Source organism: Callorhinchus milii, unplaced genomic scaffold (genome assembly GCF_018977255.1).
Source record: "Callorhinchus milii isolate IMCB2004 unplaced genomic scaffold, IMCB_Cmil_1.0 Scaffold2, whole genome shotgun sequence".
In the NCBI taxonomy this organism is placed as follows: Eukaryota; Metazoa; Chordata; class Chondrichthyes; order Chimaeriformes; family Callorhinchidae; genus Callorhinchus; species Callorhinchus milii.
This window is the reverse complement of record NW_024704743.1, coordinates 74,077,510-74,092,895: the sequence shown is the minus strand read 5'-3', so window position 1 is coordinate 74,092,895 and position 15,386 is coordinate 74,077,510. Positions and strand designations below refer to the sequence as shown.

Here is a 15,386-nt window from a genome sequence, read left to right as displayed (position 1 = left end):
AGCAGGCCAGCGAGGGAGAAAGGCAAGCGAGTGAGTGGGACTGGTGAAGAAGCAGAGGCTAGCAGGAGACAGAGGCCAAGACATTGCACGTGGGCAAAGGGCCCGTTTCCATGACAAACTCATAGATTGCCTAAAGAACTGTGTTAAAAAGGTCACCAGCCGCCACTGCTTTCAAAGATGATCTGGGTGACAGTGTTGACTTGAATCACGTGTGGTTTTTCCACATCTAGTCGACCTACATCTGCTGATGCATGCATGAGGGCGAGGGAAATAGCGACAGACCTTCCTTTTCGACCGTGCCTTCAGCCGCCCTCCCACATCCACATCCCCTGCCCTCCACCCCTGCTGATCCCATCTCCCAGCTTGGGTCCCAAACCCCTGATTGTCCAGTGCCCCTAGGATGTCTTTCCGGCGTGAAGGGTGCTATATATGTGTAGTGGGGGACGATGATGGGGGGGGTGGCGGGGGTAGAGGCTCATGTGCTGTTTCATTCTATGCAATTCAGTACATTGGGTCAGGAAAACAAAAAAAAATGCAACTGCTGGAAAAATGGGTCTGACTTTGATTCAAAGGCTAGGAACAGAACGACTGAGAAATAACTGGCTGTACAAAACGAGGCCTTATATATAAAAATTCTTAAAGGAATAAGAAATGTTCCGAGGTGTGCTTCCCCATTTGACAGCAGGAGACACTGCTTTCATGTTGACGCTGAATGCTAAATGATCCTAAACCTTTTTTGGTTAAAAATGCAAATGAAATGCAAATACAGTGCTTGAGCATGTAAGGTCATCCTAAACTCAGATTAAAATTGAGAATCAGAGCGCACTTCCAAATAGGAGAGATTTGGAAGTAGATTGTAATTAATGGCAAGCAGTTTGAGAGATAGATGCGACTGCAGCCAATCTGTCAATCTAACTGGCTCTCCTCAGTGGCCACTTGGAAAATAGAGGAATGCTCAGCAAAATATCGATAAGCTTACATAATTGAGCAGGCAATGCTGCAAGAAAAGCAAACTGTAGGAGAGAGAACACCACCACCACACATTAAATATATATATTATATATAATACACACAAAACACATAAAATAATAAATAATCCTTGCATTTGATATAGCGCCTTATCACGTCTTCGAGACGTCTCAAATATACTGTAAAGTGAATTGACTGTATATTTTGTGGGCGAAAGGACGAGAGCCAGTTAGATTAACAAATTGGCTACAATCACATATACCACCACACATATCCATGTGCCACACAGAAGCACATCACACACACATATATGTGCATGTGTCTCTCCCTCCCTCTCACACATGCACACAGACACACATATACATACACTTGCACAGATGCACAAATATACACTTATTTTAGATTTAAAAGATTATTTTTGTCATATTCACAGGAAGAGTGGATACTTTGTTGATATCAACAACAACATTTGTATAGCGCCTTTCACGTCAGGAGGACGTCCCAAGGCGCTGGATATCACATTGCAACACCGATTCAGTTTGGCCTCAGCAAGCTTTGCACAGCATTAGCACAGCGCGCTGAGCAGAGTAAAATAGAAAGTCAAATAGAAACAGCTGGTACTTAGGAACACAGAGAATAATCAACAATGGAGGCCAGGCAAATGGAGTGCCATATCCAATTTTATGGTACACAGCAATGCTTAGTTTTGACTGCCGCCCATATCCTTATGCACTGACCTTGCACTAGAAAACACTTCAGTTGTGTCNTTTTTGGATACTTCTATTCTGATTCAATTTATGCTGAGCCCAAGCAATTTCTGAATTAAAGATTGAGTTACAAACCTTCAACAATATCGCTTGATTTTTAGCCCTCAGTTGATGTCTGATGAAACTCAACAAGAAAGTTGCTTTACTCCACTAAATCGTCATCTCTTTGAAACTTCCTCCTGATGTGAAAGTCGCTATAACAGATGTAAGAATCTTTTTTTAACTGTACGTTTATAGTTAACGACTTTAATGTAGAAAATGATTGCCCTCAGCATGAAGTGTATGTGTACTATTTTTGCAGTGTGGTGCCTGAAAACACACTTTGGACTTGACCTTTCCTGCACTTTACAGATTTCAAGAGGATGTATCCCAAATTCAGTTCAACAGCACGCGATCAGTGCTGGAGTCACTCAGTCTCACCTTAAGTCTGGCAGCTCAAGAAGGAAAGTTGGCAGCTCAGACTGACTGCTGAAGTTGGAGAAGGGGCCAGGGAAAGAGACACCAAGGCAAAAACACACTACCCAAATGTAGAGAGGGGATGAAAATTTATGAAGTAAGTATGCGAACAACAAACAACTTGCGCTAAAATAGCGCCTTTCACATAGAATTACGGAGAATAAGTGGAACCCTGAGCTGGGTAGGAGAAGAGCAAAAGTGCAGTCAAATGTTTTCACAACAATTTGCACAGAGCATGACTCTAGGCACAGTTGGAGATACCTTTTTAGACAGTGGTAGCCATTAATGGAAGAGCACAAAGGGAAGCAGCCATGTTTAACAGTACGTTAACTGGGCATTGGTTCTGTCAGGTTTTTTGGGGCTCTTTTAAGAAAAAACATTTCTAAAAACTAACAGGGTCTCAGTGGGGCGGAGGATAGTCCTGTTGCGACTCTGTAGGAAAGCAGTTTATGTGAGGATTGTACACGTGATTAATTGAATACTCAAAACAATATGCTATCTGGGCCGCTCACAAGAAGCACACGACAGCAACGGTGCACTGCATTTGCTAAAAATGTAAAACGTTAACAAATATGGAAGTGAAACATAAACATCTTTTAGAAGCATGTGCACAGCATGTGTAGCCTTGCCAAATTCAAGCTGGATGATCGAGGTTGACCACAAGTGGGCATTTTTTTATAGATCGATTTGCAAATAATAATAATCTTTGCATTTGGTATAGTGCCTGGCATAGAGCTTTGTAAAGAGAATGGGGGAAGAGAGGCAGAAAGATCAAGCTCAGTGGAATTTGCATCTGCCACATTTACCTGTGAGGGCCACCACCTTTTGTGGAGTCCTGTAGCTCAGTGATTAGAGCACTCGCTTTGCAAGCGAGACACCTGGGTTCAATTCCAGGCAGGGCGAAACCTTGGGCAAGTTTCCTTACTCCACACGCCTAATAATAATCCCTCCAAAACAAAACAATAATAAATTGGTCATTTTCAATCTACGACTGTTTGTGGGACATTGCTGTGCGCAATTGGCTGCCGCGTTTGCCCACAAATATACAGTCAATTCACTTTACAGTGTGTTCTGTGAAGCGCTTTGGGACATCCTCCCGACGTGAAAAGCGCTATATCAAATGCAAGGATTAATATTATTTATAATAATAGGAATAATAATCCTTGCATTTGATATAGCTCCTTTAACATCAGAAGACGTCTCAAAGTGCTTCACAAGATATATTATAAAGTGTAGAGACTGTTTCTTAGGTGAACGTGGCAGCCCATTAGCACACAATAATGTCCTTTAAACAGCCATGGAGTGAATGACCAATTTTATTTGGGGGAATATTGGTGGAGAATACCGAAGTAAACCACAACAACTTCCATTTATATAACGCCCTTCATGCGGAATAACATCTCGCAGCACTTTTTGCAGTGGTGGGACAGACCCAAAGCCTGGGGTGGGGAGAGAAGGAGGTGATCATAATTGTGGTTGAAGAGGTAGGTTTTAAGGTAGACTGAAAACAAATCCACTGTGATTGAAGGCCTGAAAAAGAGGCCTCGGAAAAGACCATCGATGTTCAGCTCAACCCTTACCCTCTGCTAGTTGTTCTGTCACTCGTCCAGTTCATTACAGTATCATAATCACACACGCAATGACATAACTGGCTCCAAGCACATAGAAAAGCAAAGCTGAGAGACGGCCACATTTCTGAATGTAAATGGAGATGCTTGAAGCCTCCACAACAGCCATAAACTAATCCCCACGTAACAGCAATAATGCGATAGAGGAGATTCAGCTATCATTTCGAAAGGGCTAAACTGAAAAAGCAAAGCAATTCTCAAAGAAATTCCCCAGTGTAAACCTCAAATTATTTTACAAAGCAGCTAAAATTAAACAAAGTACCACCATGCTGTATCAGAGTAATCGGATGTCACGGTACACTGAAAAACCCTCAAGTGTACAACACAGAAACAACGTGTTACACCTGGCCCACTGAGTTGCATGTAACACTGGCTCCACACACCACAATTACACATTCTAGCTACCACATTGGCCTACAAATACACAGTCACTACAGTTAACAGTAATTATTGTGAAGTACGGTTGAGAGATTGCTGGCACTACATCAAAAGCAGATTGTTATTATAATTACAGGGTAATGACTTTACATGGCTGACGGCATGATAATAGCTTCTCAAGATGACAAGAAGCAGATTGGATAGAGAGACACTGAAATACATCAACCAAGCCCCTAACCAACAGCACAATGCAAGTAAACTACCCATTCCAGGTCAAAGGTGTTCAAATCTTTAGCAATCCATGAAGCTTCCCCACTTCCATACTTTATTCAGCTGAAACATCAATAACAAATATCTAGTGGTTTCTTACCTTCTTCACACTCAGTTACAATGTTCAGCACTTAGCATTTTAGAAACCTAGGATTGGTGAATTTGTAATCACAGACACTCAGAGAGAATTCCTCACCCAGATATTGTCTTTTACAGGAAGCCAATCCAATCAGTGATTGGGTTTGGGAAAAGATCCGTTACATTTTAAAATTGTATAGAAAAATGTATTATTTTAAACTTAGATTCATGCCTTTTTGTTACAATGATCAAATGGTCTCCTCCTTCAGAAAGTAGAGAGACAGACGATGTATATCTAAGCTGTGCAATTCTACTCAATCACCAGTGATGCCATGGCGACTAACCAGGAAGAAACAGACAGAGTCACATTCGTTCGCCCCTCCTTCTCCCCCAGATGGAGGATCCTGCTGTATACTGTAATTAGATGCTCTATCTGTGACTGCAGCACAACTCAAAGCATTCGATATCCAAAGTACCAGGGGAGCTCCAGTGACAGGCAGCCTTGGGCAGGAGGCTGGTAACTTCACCTCCCGTGTTTCCACCACCTAATGACAGCAGACTTAAGTAATTCAGCAAATGCCTGTTCAAGGTCAGGTGGGACATCTTATTATTGCTAATAGCACACAATTTTGAAAAAAAATTGGAAATTGAGAGACAAAACCAATTGTAAGAACTAAACTGGAAACATTGGGAAATGGCAGTGGCCACTTGAGAGGGCACAGAGACCAGCAACAAGACTGATCCCAAGTGAAAAGGAGTGTAGCTGGGAGGAAAGACTAGGGAGGCTGAGATTAAATTAGTTCACAAAGAGAGTGGTCGAAAGAAGATCCAGTTACAGTAATCCAGAAATACTGCCTCAGATTAAACCAAAAAAAGGCACACAAGGGAATGCACATTTAAAATAGCAAAAATATTTTTTCAATCCAAAGAGTGATAAGAGGTTTGGGATGGTCCACCAAGCGGGAGTATTAGAGGTAGAGCATTAGGGGTATTGACATGTAACGACATAGGTAGTGTAGTTAGAAACAGATGAGTTACACTGGAGAATATTATACAAAACAAAACTAGACAATTCAGCCTATCTAGTAGATGCTGGTATTTTTCTCCATAGCAGGCTCCACCCTTCCTATTCCCCTCTCCTTAAGCCTGAATTTAAGAATTTTCCACAATTCTGTATGGTCTTAAATTTTAAGACAAAATGCTCTTACAGGGTAAGATCAGGTGGAAGTTAAGGCCTGACGCCCAGTCAGCTTCCTGGGCTAAAAAATGGCCAAAAAATGGCTTCCTGGGCTAAAACAATTCCCTGCTGATATCACTTCCTGCAACCTGCTCATGCATGATACGTGCAGGAAGTGCTTGTGCAGCTCCCGGGAGATGACAGGAAAGTTGGCCATTTTGTCACTCGGGAAGACAGCGTACCTACACAGCATACAAGAAGCGTCATTGACGGAGGCCAATTTTCAGGAAATACCATCACCCCTACTTCTTCCACGTTGCATGCATGCGCAGCCTGCAGGAAATAATAATAATCCTTGCCTTTGATATAGTGCCTTATCACATCTTCTAGACGTCTCAAAGCGCTTCACAGAATATACTGTAAAGTGAATTGACTGTATATTTGTGGGCGAAACATGGCAGCCAATTGTGCACAGCAGAGTCCCAAAAACAGTCATGGACCGAGTGACGAAATTATTATTATTTTTTTCTTGAGGGATTATCATCAGGTGTGTTGAGTAAGGAAACTTGCCCAGGGTTTGACCCTGCTGGGAATCGAACCCAGGTCTCTTGCTTGTGAGGCAAGTGCTCTATCCACTGAGCTACATGACTTCACTATATATATAGCGCCTTATCACTTCTTGTAGATGCCCCAAAGCATTTCACAGAATATACTGTAAAGTGAATTGACTGTATATTTTGTGGGCCAACTGGCTAAAGTGTCAGTCATTGTAACTTGGATAATGTAACCTGGCATAAAATGGCCTAGTAATGACGTGAAGTCTAGGTTTATGGACCCAAAACGACACATCACAACAGGGTTCCTCTGTATTGTTCCACATTTCCACTGGGAAAGGATACACTCTCGGCATTATGTTTATAATAATATTAATAACGTTTCTGCTGTTTTTAACCAAATAAAGTTAACAAATCTCAAACAGTGAAGAAAGAACATGCAATTCTCAGTATAATTACAGTCACTCACAGACCAGACCAAAAGCTTGACCTCTTTTCCAAGATTTTACTTTTTTGCAGGAATTCTCAGGACTGCTTACCAATTTTCTTATCAAACTTCCATGCTGGAAGAGCATCACCTTGCTTCAACGGGCTGTTGGCTGGCAATGGAACTGTCACATAGATGGGGCCATTCACTTGGATTTCACTTCCATCACTATTCAACAAATGAATGCTCACTGCTGTGACAGGGGTCAACTCAAACTTGCTGCTGTTTCCTGTAAAACAGAAGATAACAGTGCCAGTAATGGAAAAATCGATCACGTCACAGTATGCAGTATAACAAAGACATCAGCACAACTCAGTTTTGTTATTTTAGTTGGAGGGGGACAAATAGCTTGAATTAAGCTAGCAGCTCCTCTGCATTTTGCTCACTGGAGATGATGCTCATTTGTCGCCACCTTTTCCCCTTTAGCCTGAACAACTCACATTCTGCAAGCTGAAGGTACAGTCTGCGGCACAAGTACTGTATAAATGCACGAATAGATCGCTCCAAACAGCTGCATTTCTCAACAACTGCTCCAAAACCGTCAGTGTGCTCAGACTCATTCACTGATCCAGACGCATATCTCACATTTACAAGGCCCTGCAGGGCATTTTCATTAAACAGAAAATGGTTTGCTGGTTATTGGGCTCACACTTGAAAAGGATTATGGAGGTTTTCTTTACAAACCTACATGTAGCGCACTCACACAGTAATCAACCCAAGCAAGGAAAGTCCAGCCAAATATCCTTAGTCGCCCTGTTAGATAAGGTTTTCCAAAGGAAAACTGACAGCTTCACGCAAACTAGATCCATATGACAGTGTAAACGCCCTGTTAATGATCAACAGCAACGGAGTTACTGGTTGCTTGACTGCTGGGAAAAGCAATTTGGGATTTAAACCATGCCTCCTGCAGGAAAGACCGCACATGTCTGCTGACAATCATCAGAAATGTGACCACTGTGCAAAGTGACACTGTATCAATACCATAGCCCAAGGCTGAGAGTTAAAAATAATGTGAAATATCTTACATATATATCTTCACCTGCCAAATGTACAGTCATTACCCTTTACAGTAAATCCTGTGAAATGCTTTGAGGTAAGGAGGGTGCATCGACCTACTACTATCCCCCCACGTGCCTGCCTGTACCCTCCGTTCCTCTGGCTCCGGTCTGCTCCACATCCCCCGCCCTAACCGCCCTACCATCGGTGGCCGGGCTTTCAGCCTCTCAGCCCCTAGGCTCTGGAACTCCATCCCCCAGTGCCTTTGCCTTGCTTCCTCCCTTTCCTCCTTCAAGGCTGGTCTCAAGACATTTCTCTTCAACCATGCCTTCAGCTCCCCTCTCGACTCTCTACACCCTCCTCGCTCCCTCCCTTCCCTCCTCGCTCCCTCCCTTCCCTCCCCTCACCCTGACCATTTCCCCCCTGCTCGGGTCCCGACCCAACTGTCCAGGGATGTCCTCCCGACGTGAAAGGCACTCGATAAATGCAATCTTGTTGTTGTTGTTACGTCCCTCCAAAGAGATTGTGTGCATCCCATTCCAGACATAGGGAAAGTTTTGAATGTATGTGACATACATATTGGGAACTCAGCCTGCTTTGGATACTCTTAAGCATGGTGATGCATTTCTGAAGATAAAAACAAAGCCATGGAGTTATTTAATGCCAGGTACCAACAGGATATTTGACATAAAATATACGTGGATCAGGTCACAGAAAGTATTTCGCACTTCTTCATAAAATACCGGCCTAAAAGGTAAAGTAAAAAAAGATGTGCTTTGTGGCTGGGATTCAAAATCTTGGCTCCAGCAAATATTTCTTGAAAATGTTGGCGGCTAAATTCGACTGAGAAGCTCTTGAGAGAGGAACCATTTTTCCAAAAAGTCAGATTATGTGTCTGTGTGTGTGTGTGTGTGTGTGTGGGGAGGGGGGGGGGGGGGGAGTTAAATCAGCTGGGTGTGTGAAATACACAGAAACCCAACACCATGCTGAAAAAAAAATCTAAACCAACCACAGAGAGTTCCACCCACATGTGTGGTGAAACCCTTTATTAATGTGATTATGAATTTCATTGTAGGTGGTGAGAATGATGATAAGTTGATATGGAACCTCATCACATCTTCAAGATGTCTCAAAGCTCTTCACGGAATATACTGTAAAGTGAATTGATTGTACATTTTGTGGGTGAAATGCAGCAGCCAATTGTGCACAGCAGCGTACCACAAACAGTCATGGATTGAGTTGATCATGTGTTAAGAAAATCCAAGCTACAGTCTTCTTTAATTAAGGAGAAAATAGTGTTGTAAGGGTGAATTTGAGGTTAACTGACTCAGCACCCTTGCCTCCAAGTCAGAAGATTCCCACAAACCAGTGGGAATCTTAAAGTGATCCCCGTGCAGGACTTAGCGAGCTCCAGTGCTGACCTACACGTCCAATGCTGGGTAGTTGGCTTCATGGATGTGCCTCATGATAAATACTGAATCTACAGCTTAATTGACCTCACTGTTCTCACTCTCCCCTACCCTTTTCAGCAAAGTTCTGGCATAAAAGGCCTTTTATCGTCACTTTCAACTGATTCTGCCAACTGGCATCTTTGCATGTCAAGCTTTGGCCTGAATCTCGAAAGAAAAAGACCAAACACCCACTTGATGTCTAAACTGTAGCTCACTCCCAAATGCACTAAGCTACTGCTTTTTGGCCTGCTTGCGTTCACCAACAACAAGAAGAAGATTACATTTGTGTAGTGCCTTTCACTTTGGGAGGATGTCCCAAGGTGCTGGACAGTGTACAGCAATTCAGACCCGAGCTGGGGTCGGGGGGAGGGGGCATGATCACCCATATCACTATCAATTGAGCAGATTATAAATTGTTTATCATCTATACTGTAGTTAATTACTTACCATTTACAGTTGGAAGTGGGAGGTCTTTCCTCTTCTATTATGTGGTTTTAAACAGTCACAAGATTGGGCTCCAGTCATAAGCGTCCCACAGTAACCCAAGGAAGGAATGTGCTTCATCTCATGAAAGGCTCGAGTTTAGCCTTTTGACATTTTCCTAATTGGAAACTAATGCAAAACCAACTAGCTGGCTTTGTGATCCCATATACAAATGAATAGCAATGATTTTGCTGCACTAAACTAAAAGCAGAATTCACAATATTATAGCTGCAAAAATGTAAAGTTGTAGCCTTGCTCAAGGAAAAGAAACAACACTAATGGGCTAAAATATGGCAGCACTTTGTCAAGTCGCATAATTTAGTTCCATTAAACCAATAGGTGAATATACACTAAACTCTGTTCAACTGAACCAATGGTCTGGCAAGCTGTAATTTCCAGCTATGTGTAATTACAATACTGGCATTTATTAGCTATTCTGAAAAATGCCTGTAAATGCTGCTACTGCTATTGTAATTGTTTGTATCCCATAAGCAGAGTATAGCGAGTCAAAGTCAATACTGCATTCCTGGCCACTGAAGGCCAGCAAGCACAGTGAGATGAGAGTGTGCACTAGGAGAGTGGGTTTATTTGGGCAATTGTTGGCCAGGACACTGAGAGAAACACCCTTCTATTTGTGACTAGTATCACGTACCTGAACAGGCAAATGGGAGCTCAGTTTAACTCATCGGAAAGACGGCACCTCCAACAATGCAGAATCCTCCCCAGCACTGCATTGATGTATTAGCCTAGACTTGTGAGTTCAAAGTCTGGATGTAGGGCATGTGCATCTGCATGTGCCTCAGAAGCAAGACTGAGTACAATTATTCATCATCAGCTAAGCCAGACTAACACCTATACATCAGTATAGAGATCATCCACCCAAATTCCAGCCAATATCAAATAGGTTAGCTCTTGAAAATAGGCAGCACAGACGCGATAGGCCAAATGGTCACTATCCTATAAATTTCTATAGTTCTATGGCTCAAATAAAATTATGAACTGGCAATGGCTATTTGTGGGACAATGAAAATTGGCTGCTGAGTTCGGTATGTCATACAGAGACAATACAATAAAATCCTGTGAAGCACTTTGAGGAATCCATCCAATGTGAAAGTTGCTGTATCAAAAATGAGGATTGTTATTATTCTATCTTGCCTTATATGGGGGTGGGGTCTGTATTATTTTCATTAGAATCAACTGAATTTCAAACTGCTGACATAATGTCATGCTTATGAGAGGACATTGGTGATGCTGCCAAGATCACTGAGCCAGACTTATTTTAATCATGTGCCTTCCCAAGTTAAGGGTCTGGTCTCTTCACAGCAGCAGGGGAATGGAAATCTGTTGCTGCATTTTTACAATTACTAGATCTGTGCAGATTTCTATCACTTTTGTTTTATTCCTCTTCAGGTAGGTTTTGTTAAGACATAAAATGAAGAAACAAATTAATACTGAGCTATTCATCAAAATGAGTCATTCACAACAGACATATGACTTTTTTTGAAAAAAGCATCATGAAGAGATCTTAAAATGAATTTATAATAAGTTAAAATAAAATGTAAAATAATTTAAAATAAAATCCTCAAATTTGATAGGGTGCCTTTCATGTCAGGAAAACGTCTTAAAGCTGTACAAAGGATATGCTGTAAAGTGTAGCGCTTGTGTATTTTGTAGGCGAATATGACAGCCATTTTGCATACAGCAATGTCCCGCAAACAGCTATGAAGAGAGTAACCAGTGTTGTTTGACGGACTTCTGGCCAGGGCGCCAGCTTTGCCAGCAGAGATGGGAGAATGCCAGAAAACTCTACGAGTTGTGCTAGTCAAAAATGTCAGATGTATATCAGCCTTGTCCAGAGAAGGCAATGTGCTTTTGCTTTGATATTACTGCCAAGTACAACATCGAATATCTTTGATGTGTGTGGTTTTCATATTAGTTAGGCTATTTAAACCAGATCGCTAAAATCTCTTAAAACTGAATGTAAATGGTCTGTTTAAACATATTAGAATCATCCAAAACGTAGGCATCGTTTTTGACAAAAATAGTTAAAAGGGACTGTATTTAACTTGATTTCAGCAGGTGATCACATCAGGACCTCACTGGCGGTTCAGCTCTAAAGAGTGGGCTTAAACATTTTGCTGGCTGCTAAACTTTTACGTTGGTCAAGTAAGTTTCCAATAGTGTGGGTAGTCAAACCATCTTCATTCTATACAATAAGTAGAAACAAGGTGCTCGACAAGGCTGCATTGAAATTCTCTCGCCAGGGCCACAACATGCAACTTTCAATAACAACAACTTGCATTTATATAACGACCCTCACATAGTGTACCGTCCCCAAGCACTATCCCCATTGTTCTCTTCTTTCACAGAAGTACACCTGCTCCACTCCACAAACAAACTAGTTTAGTCAGGAAATGCCTTTGCCAGGCCTGTCTGCTCAAAGCCAGCCCGGTCCCAGGCCATCTTCCCTCCCTCCAGTAAGGATATATTTAGACATTTTATTGATCACAAAAGAGTGTGGTGATAAGTGAATGCACCAGAATCCAACCTCAGAAGCCTCCAGCCCCAAGCCAATAATAACAATAATATTAATACTTGCATTTGACATAGCGCCTGATCATATCGTCAAATTTCTGATGCTTAACAGATGAATTGCCATCAATAGCAATGAGTCTAGTTTTTCAACAAATATATAATTACTTATGAAAAGCATCCATGTATTTTTTGTAAAAACATGATCAATACCTGCTGAATATAATCTTTGATGTTTTTATGAACCTACAGACAATCCGATGTTAGGAATTATACACTAAAAACATTTAACTTGGAAAACATGATTAAGAACTCAGGGCCTAATTCGGGATAATCCTTTACAGGATTTCCAAACCAGGAGTAAGGGCATTCCGTCTGATAAATGGAGGCATGTCTCATACTGACCTGGAACTCCAATTCAATCTCTGGAATAGAGTAGATGGGAATTCTGTCAGGCCTGTGCTTAGGAATCCCATTAAGAAAAAACGCAAATTAGACCCTATCTTTTCTAACTCAGAGATGTAACCTAATTATTTGCTCCACCATTCCTGCTTTCTGGGGCACCATAAATGACAACTTGACTGTACTATGATACAATATCAAATTATAATACAGTGCTTCTTAGTGTGGGACAGTGTGGGAAAGACCTTTCTTTTCGACCGCGCCTTTGGTCACCTTCCTCCCACTCCCCCTGGCTCGGCCCCGGGATCCGTTACTGTAAAGCGCTCTGAGACGCCATCCGGCGTGGAGGGCGCTATATAAATCCAAGTTGTTGTTGTTGTTGACAGCATCCCAAGGTGCTAGATAGTCCAGGGTTTACATCCAAGCCAGGGGATGGGGGTGCTGGGGATGGCTGAAAACACCATCAAAGAATGTGCTTTGACCCATTTTATCTTGTTTTTTCACCTACCCAACAATTGTTTCCTCCTCCTCCTGAAAACCTTCATTTTAAGATACATCTAGTTTAAAAATGATAAACCACTGCTCCTCACAGTGGAGAAATTTCCACTCCTCACTAACGTAAAAGAGGATATTAAAATTTCAGTGATGTTGGGTGAAACAGCATCCTCACGCAAAACAGCACCAAAACCCTCATTCACACCTGCGTTACCTCCTGACTTGAAATCGCCATTGTACTCGCTAGTTCTACCATCCACAAATCCAGCTCATTCAAAACTCCACCGCACACATCCTCACCTGCATTAAACTACACACGCCCATCATTCCAGTTCTCATCAGGCTCCATTACTTGCTGACTCCTAAGTATCGATTTTCATTTCCTCACATTCACCTATAAATGTCTTCACACCTTAGCACCTCCTTATCTCTGTGACCTTTTGCCTATCCCACTCTGTTTGGCAAACTGACTCCCTCTACCCAACAATCATTGGCCGAGTCTTCAGCTACGTGCACCTCTCTTTGGAACTCCCTCCTTTCACCCCTCTGCCTTCCCTTTCTCCATCCATCTTTAAATCATGCCTAAAAACCTAACCCTTCAACTAGGCTATGGTCACCTCCCCTTCCCTATTTTCCTTTGCATCTGGCAACAATCTCTGTGCAGTACTTAGAGACATTACCCTACCTGAAAGATGCTATATAAATGCAAGTTGTTTTGATAAGCTGCTATATCAAATGCAAGGATTATTATATTAAATGATATTATTATATTATTAGTGTTCCTGAAGTATGAGAATAATTTAATAGCGCTGATCCATAGGATAACACAGCACTTTATTGCTACATTTACATTAGTATCTTTAGTGTCTTACCTGTACGATTTACATTGATTCCTTGGAGATATGGGAAGCTGCCAACCTCCCAAGGGGTAACGGCCACTGTTAGAAAAGCAGTCAGGTTTCTATAGGTTGAGTTCTTTGGCAAGCTTAGTAACCGTCTCTGGAACTGGACGCTCGGCTGTATTAAAGCGCCTGTGAATGGATTAATATAAAGCACAGGTATTAATGAAGCACTTCTACTCTGAAACAGCACACACTGGGAGGCCACACATATGGACAGAGCCTCAGACGTCACACCACAAAACATAAGCAATGAACAATGCACCACGCCATGTCTCAGCATGATCACCAAATAAACCCATTGCACAAATAGTCACCAACTCTTTAACTTTCAGGTTATAAAAGATAAAATGACCAAGAGGCATCCACATTTGTGCACTAATAAGGCTATATTCAGATCCATTGACTATAATACTAAGAAAAACAGCTGGGAAGTTTGGAGGCAAATTTCTCACTTGCTTTATTATCCATTTGCTATTTCTAACCCTAATTCATAGGCATATTATTCAGGGGGTGGCTTCACAACTTCATCTGTAACGCCAAAACTATAGAAATTTACAGCACAGAACATTTCACAGCCATTCAACCCAACGAGCCTGTGCTGGCTCTTTTTCAAGAACAATCTGTCAGTCACATTTACCTACCCTTTCCCCAGACCCCTGTAGTTTACTTTTTTTAAAGGTATTTATCTTGATTCCTTTTGAAAGCCAATATGGATTCTGCCACAACCACCGCTCCCGGCAGGGTATTCCAGACCTTAACAACTCTGTGCGAAGAAACAGTCTCCTAATCCCTGCATTTTCTTGTTTAATAATGATTATTAAAAAGACGTACTCCAGAGAGAACCAAATGGATATGGTCAGAAAGATAGTGCCATCAATATGTGGTTCTCAGTACAGATACCATTCAAAATCAAAGTGCACGGTGGAGCTAATTTGATCTAGTTACACAAAACACAAATGTTCTTTTTGGCATCATTTGCTGCCGCTAGTTTCCAATATATTTGGACGTCCATTTTCACTGTCGCACATATTAAAATCCTCTCTCTTCCCCGTCCCACCACTCTGCTTGCAAAGCCAGCCTGTAGAATCAATTGCCACTATTCCTAGGAGCTTTGCATGCTAATCTGAGCATGCTTGCATTGATACTGCTCAACCTTTCTGCTTACTCAACACTGCCTGACAATCAATAATAATGTAAGCGCAGCATCAGTCATTTATTTCTGTTAAACGTTCACTTTTCGAGGAGTTATTGAAACATCAGATTCTGCTTGAGAACAATTTTAGTAAATACTGCACTTCAAATATGTAATGCGGAATAATCCTTTCATGCACTCTGGTCAGCGTAGTATTAAATTGTGCACA

The 15,386-nt window shown here is 41.8% G+C and overlaps 1 protein-coding gene across 1 annotated transcript in view; it reads right to left on the bottom strand.

Annotated features, from left to right (window-relative positions):
* Positions 1–15,386, bottom strand: part of fam171a1 (family with sequence similarity 171 member A1) — a 124,787-nt gene that overhangs the window by 23,970 nt on the left and 85,431 nt on the right. Inside the window, exons 4-5 of the mRNA XM_007906399.2 lie at positions 13,996–14,154; positions 6,817–6,993 (exon numbers count right to left, since the gene is read on the bottom strand). Coding sequence (XP_007904590.1) covers positions 6,817–6,993; positions 13,996–14,154 — 336 coding nt within the window. The remainder of the gene's footprint in view (positions 1–6,816; positions 6,994–13,995; positions 14,155–15,386) is intronic.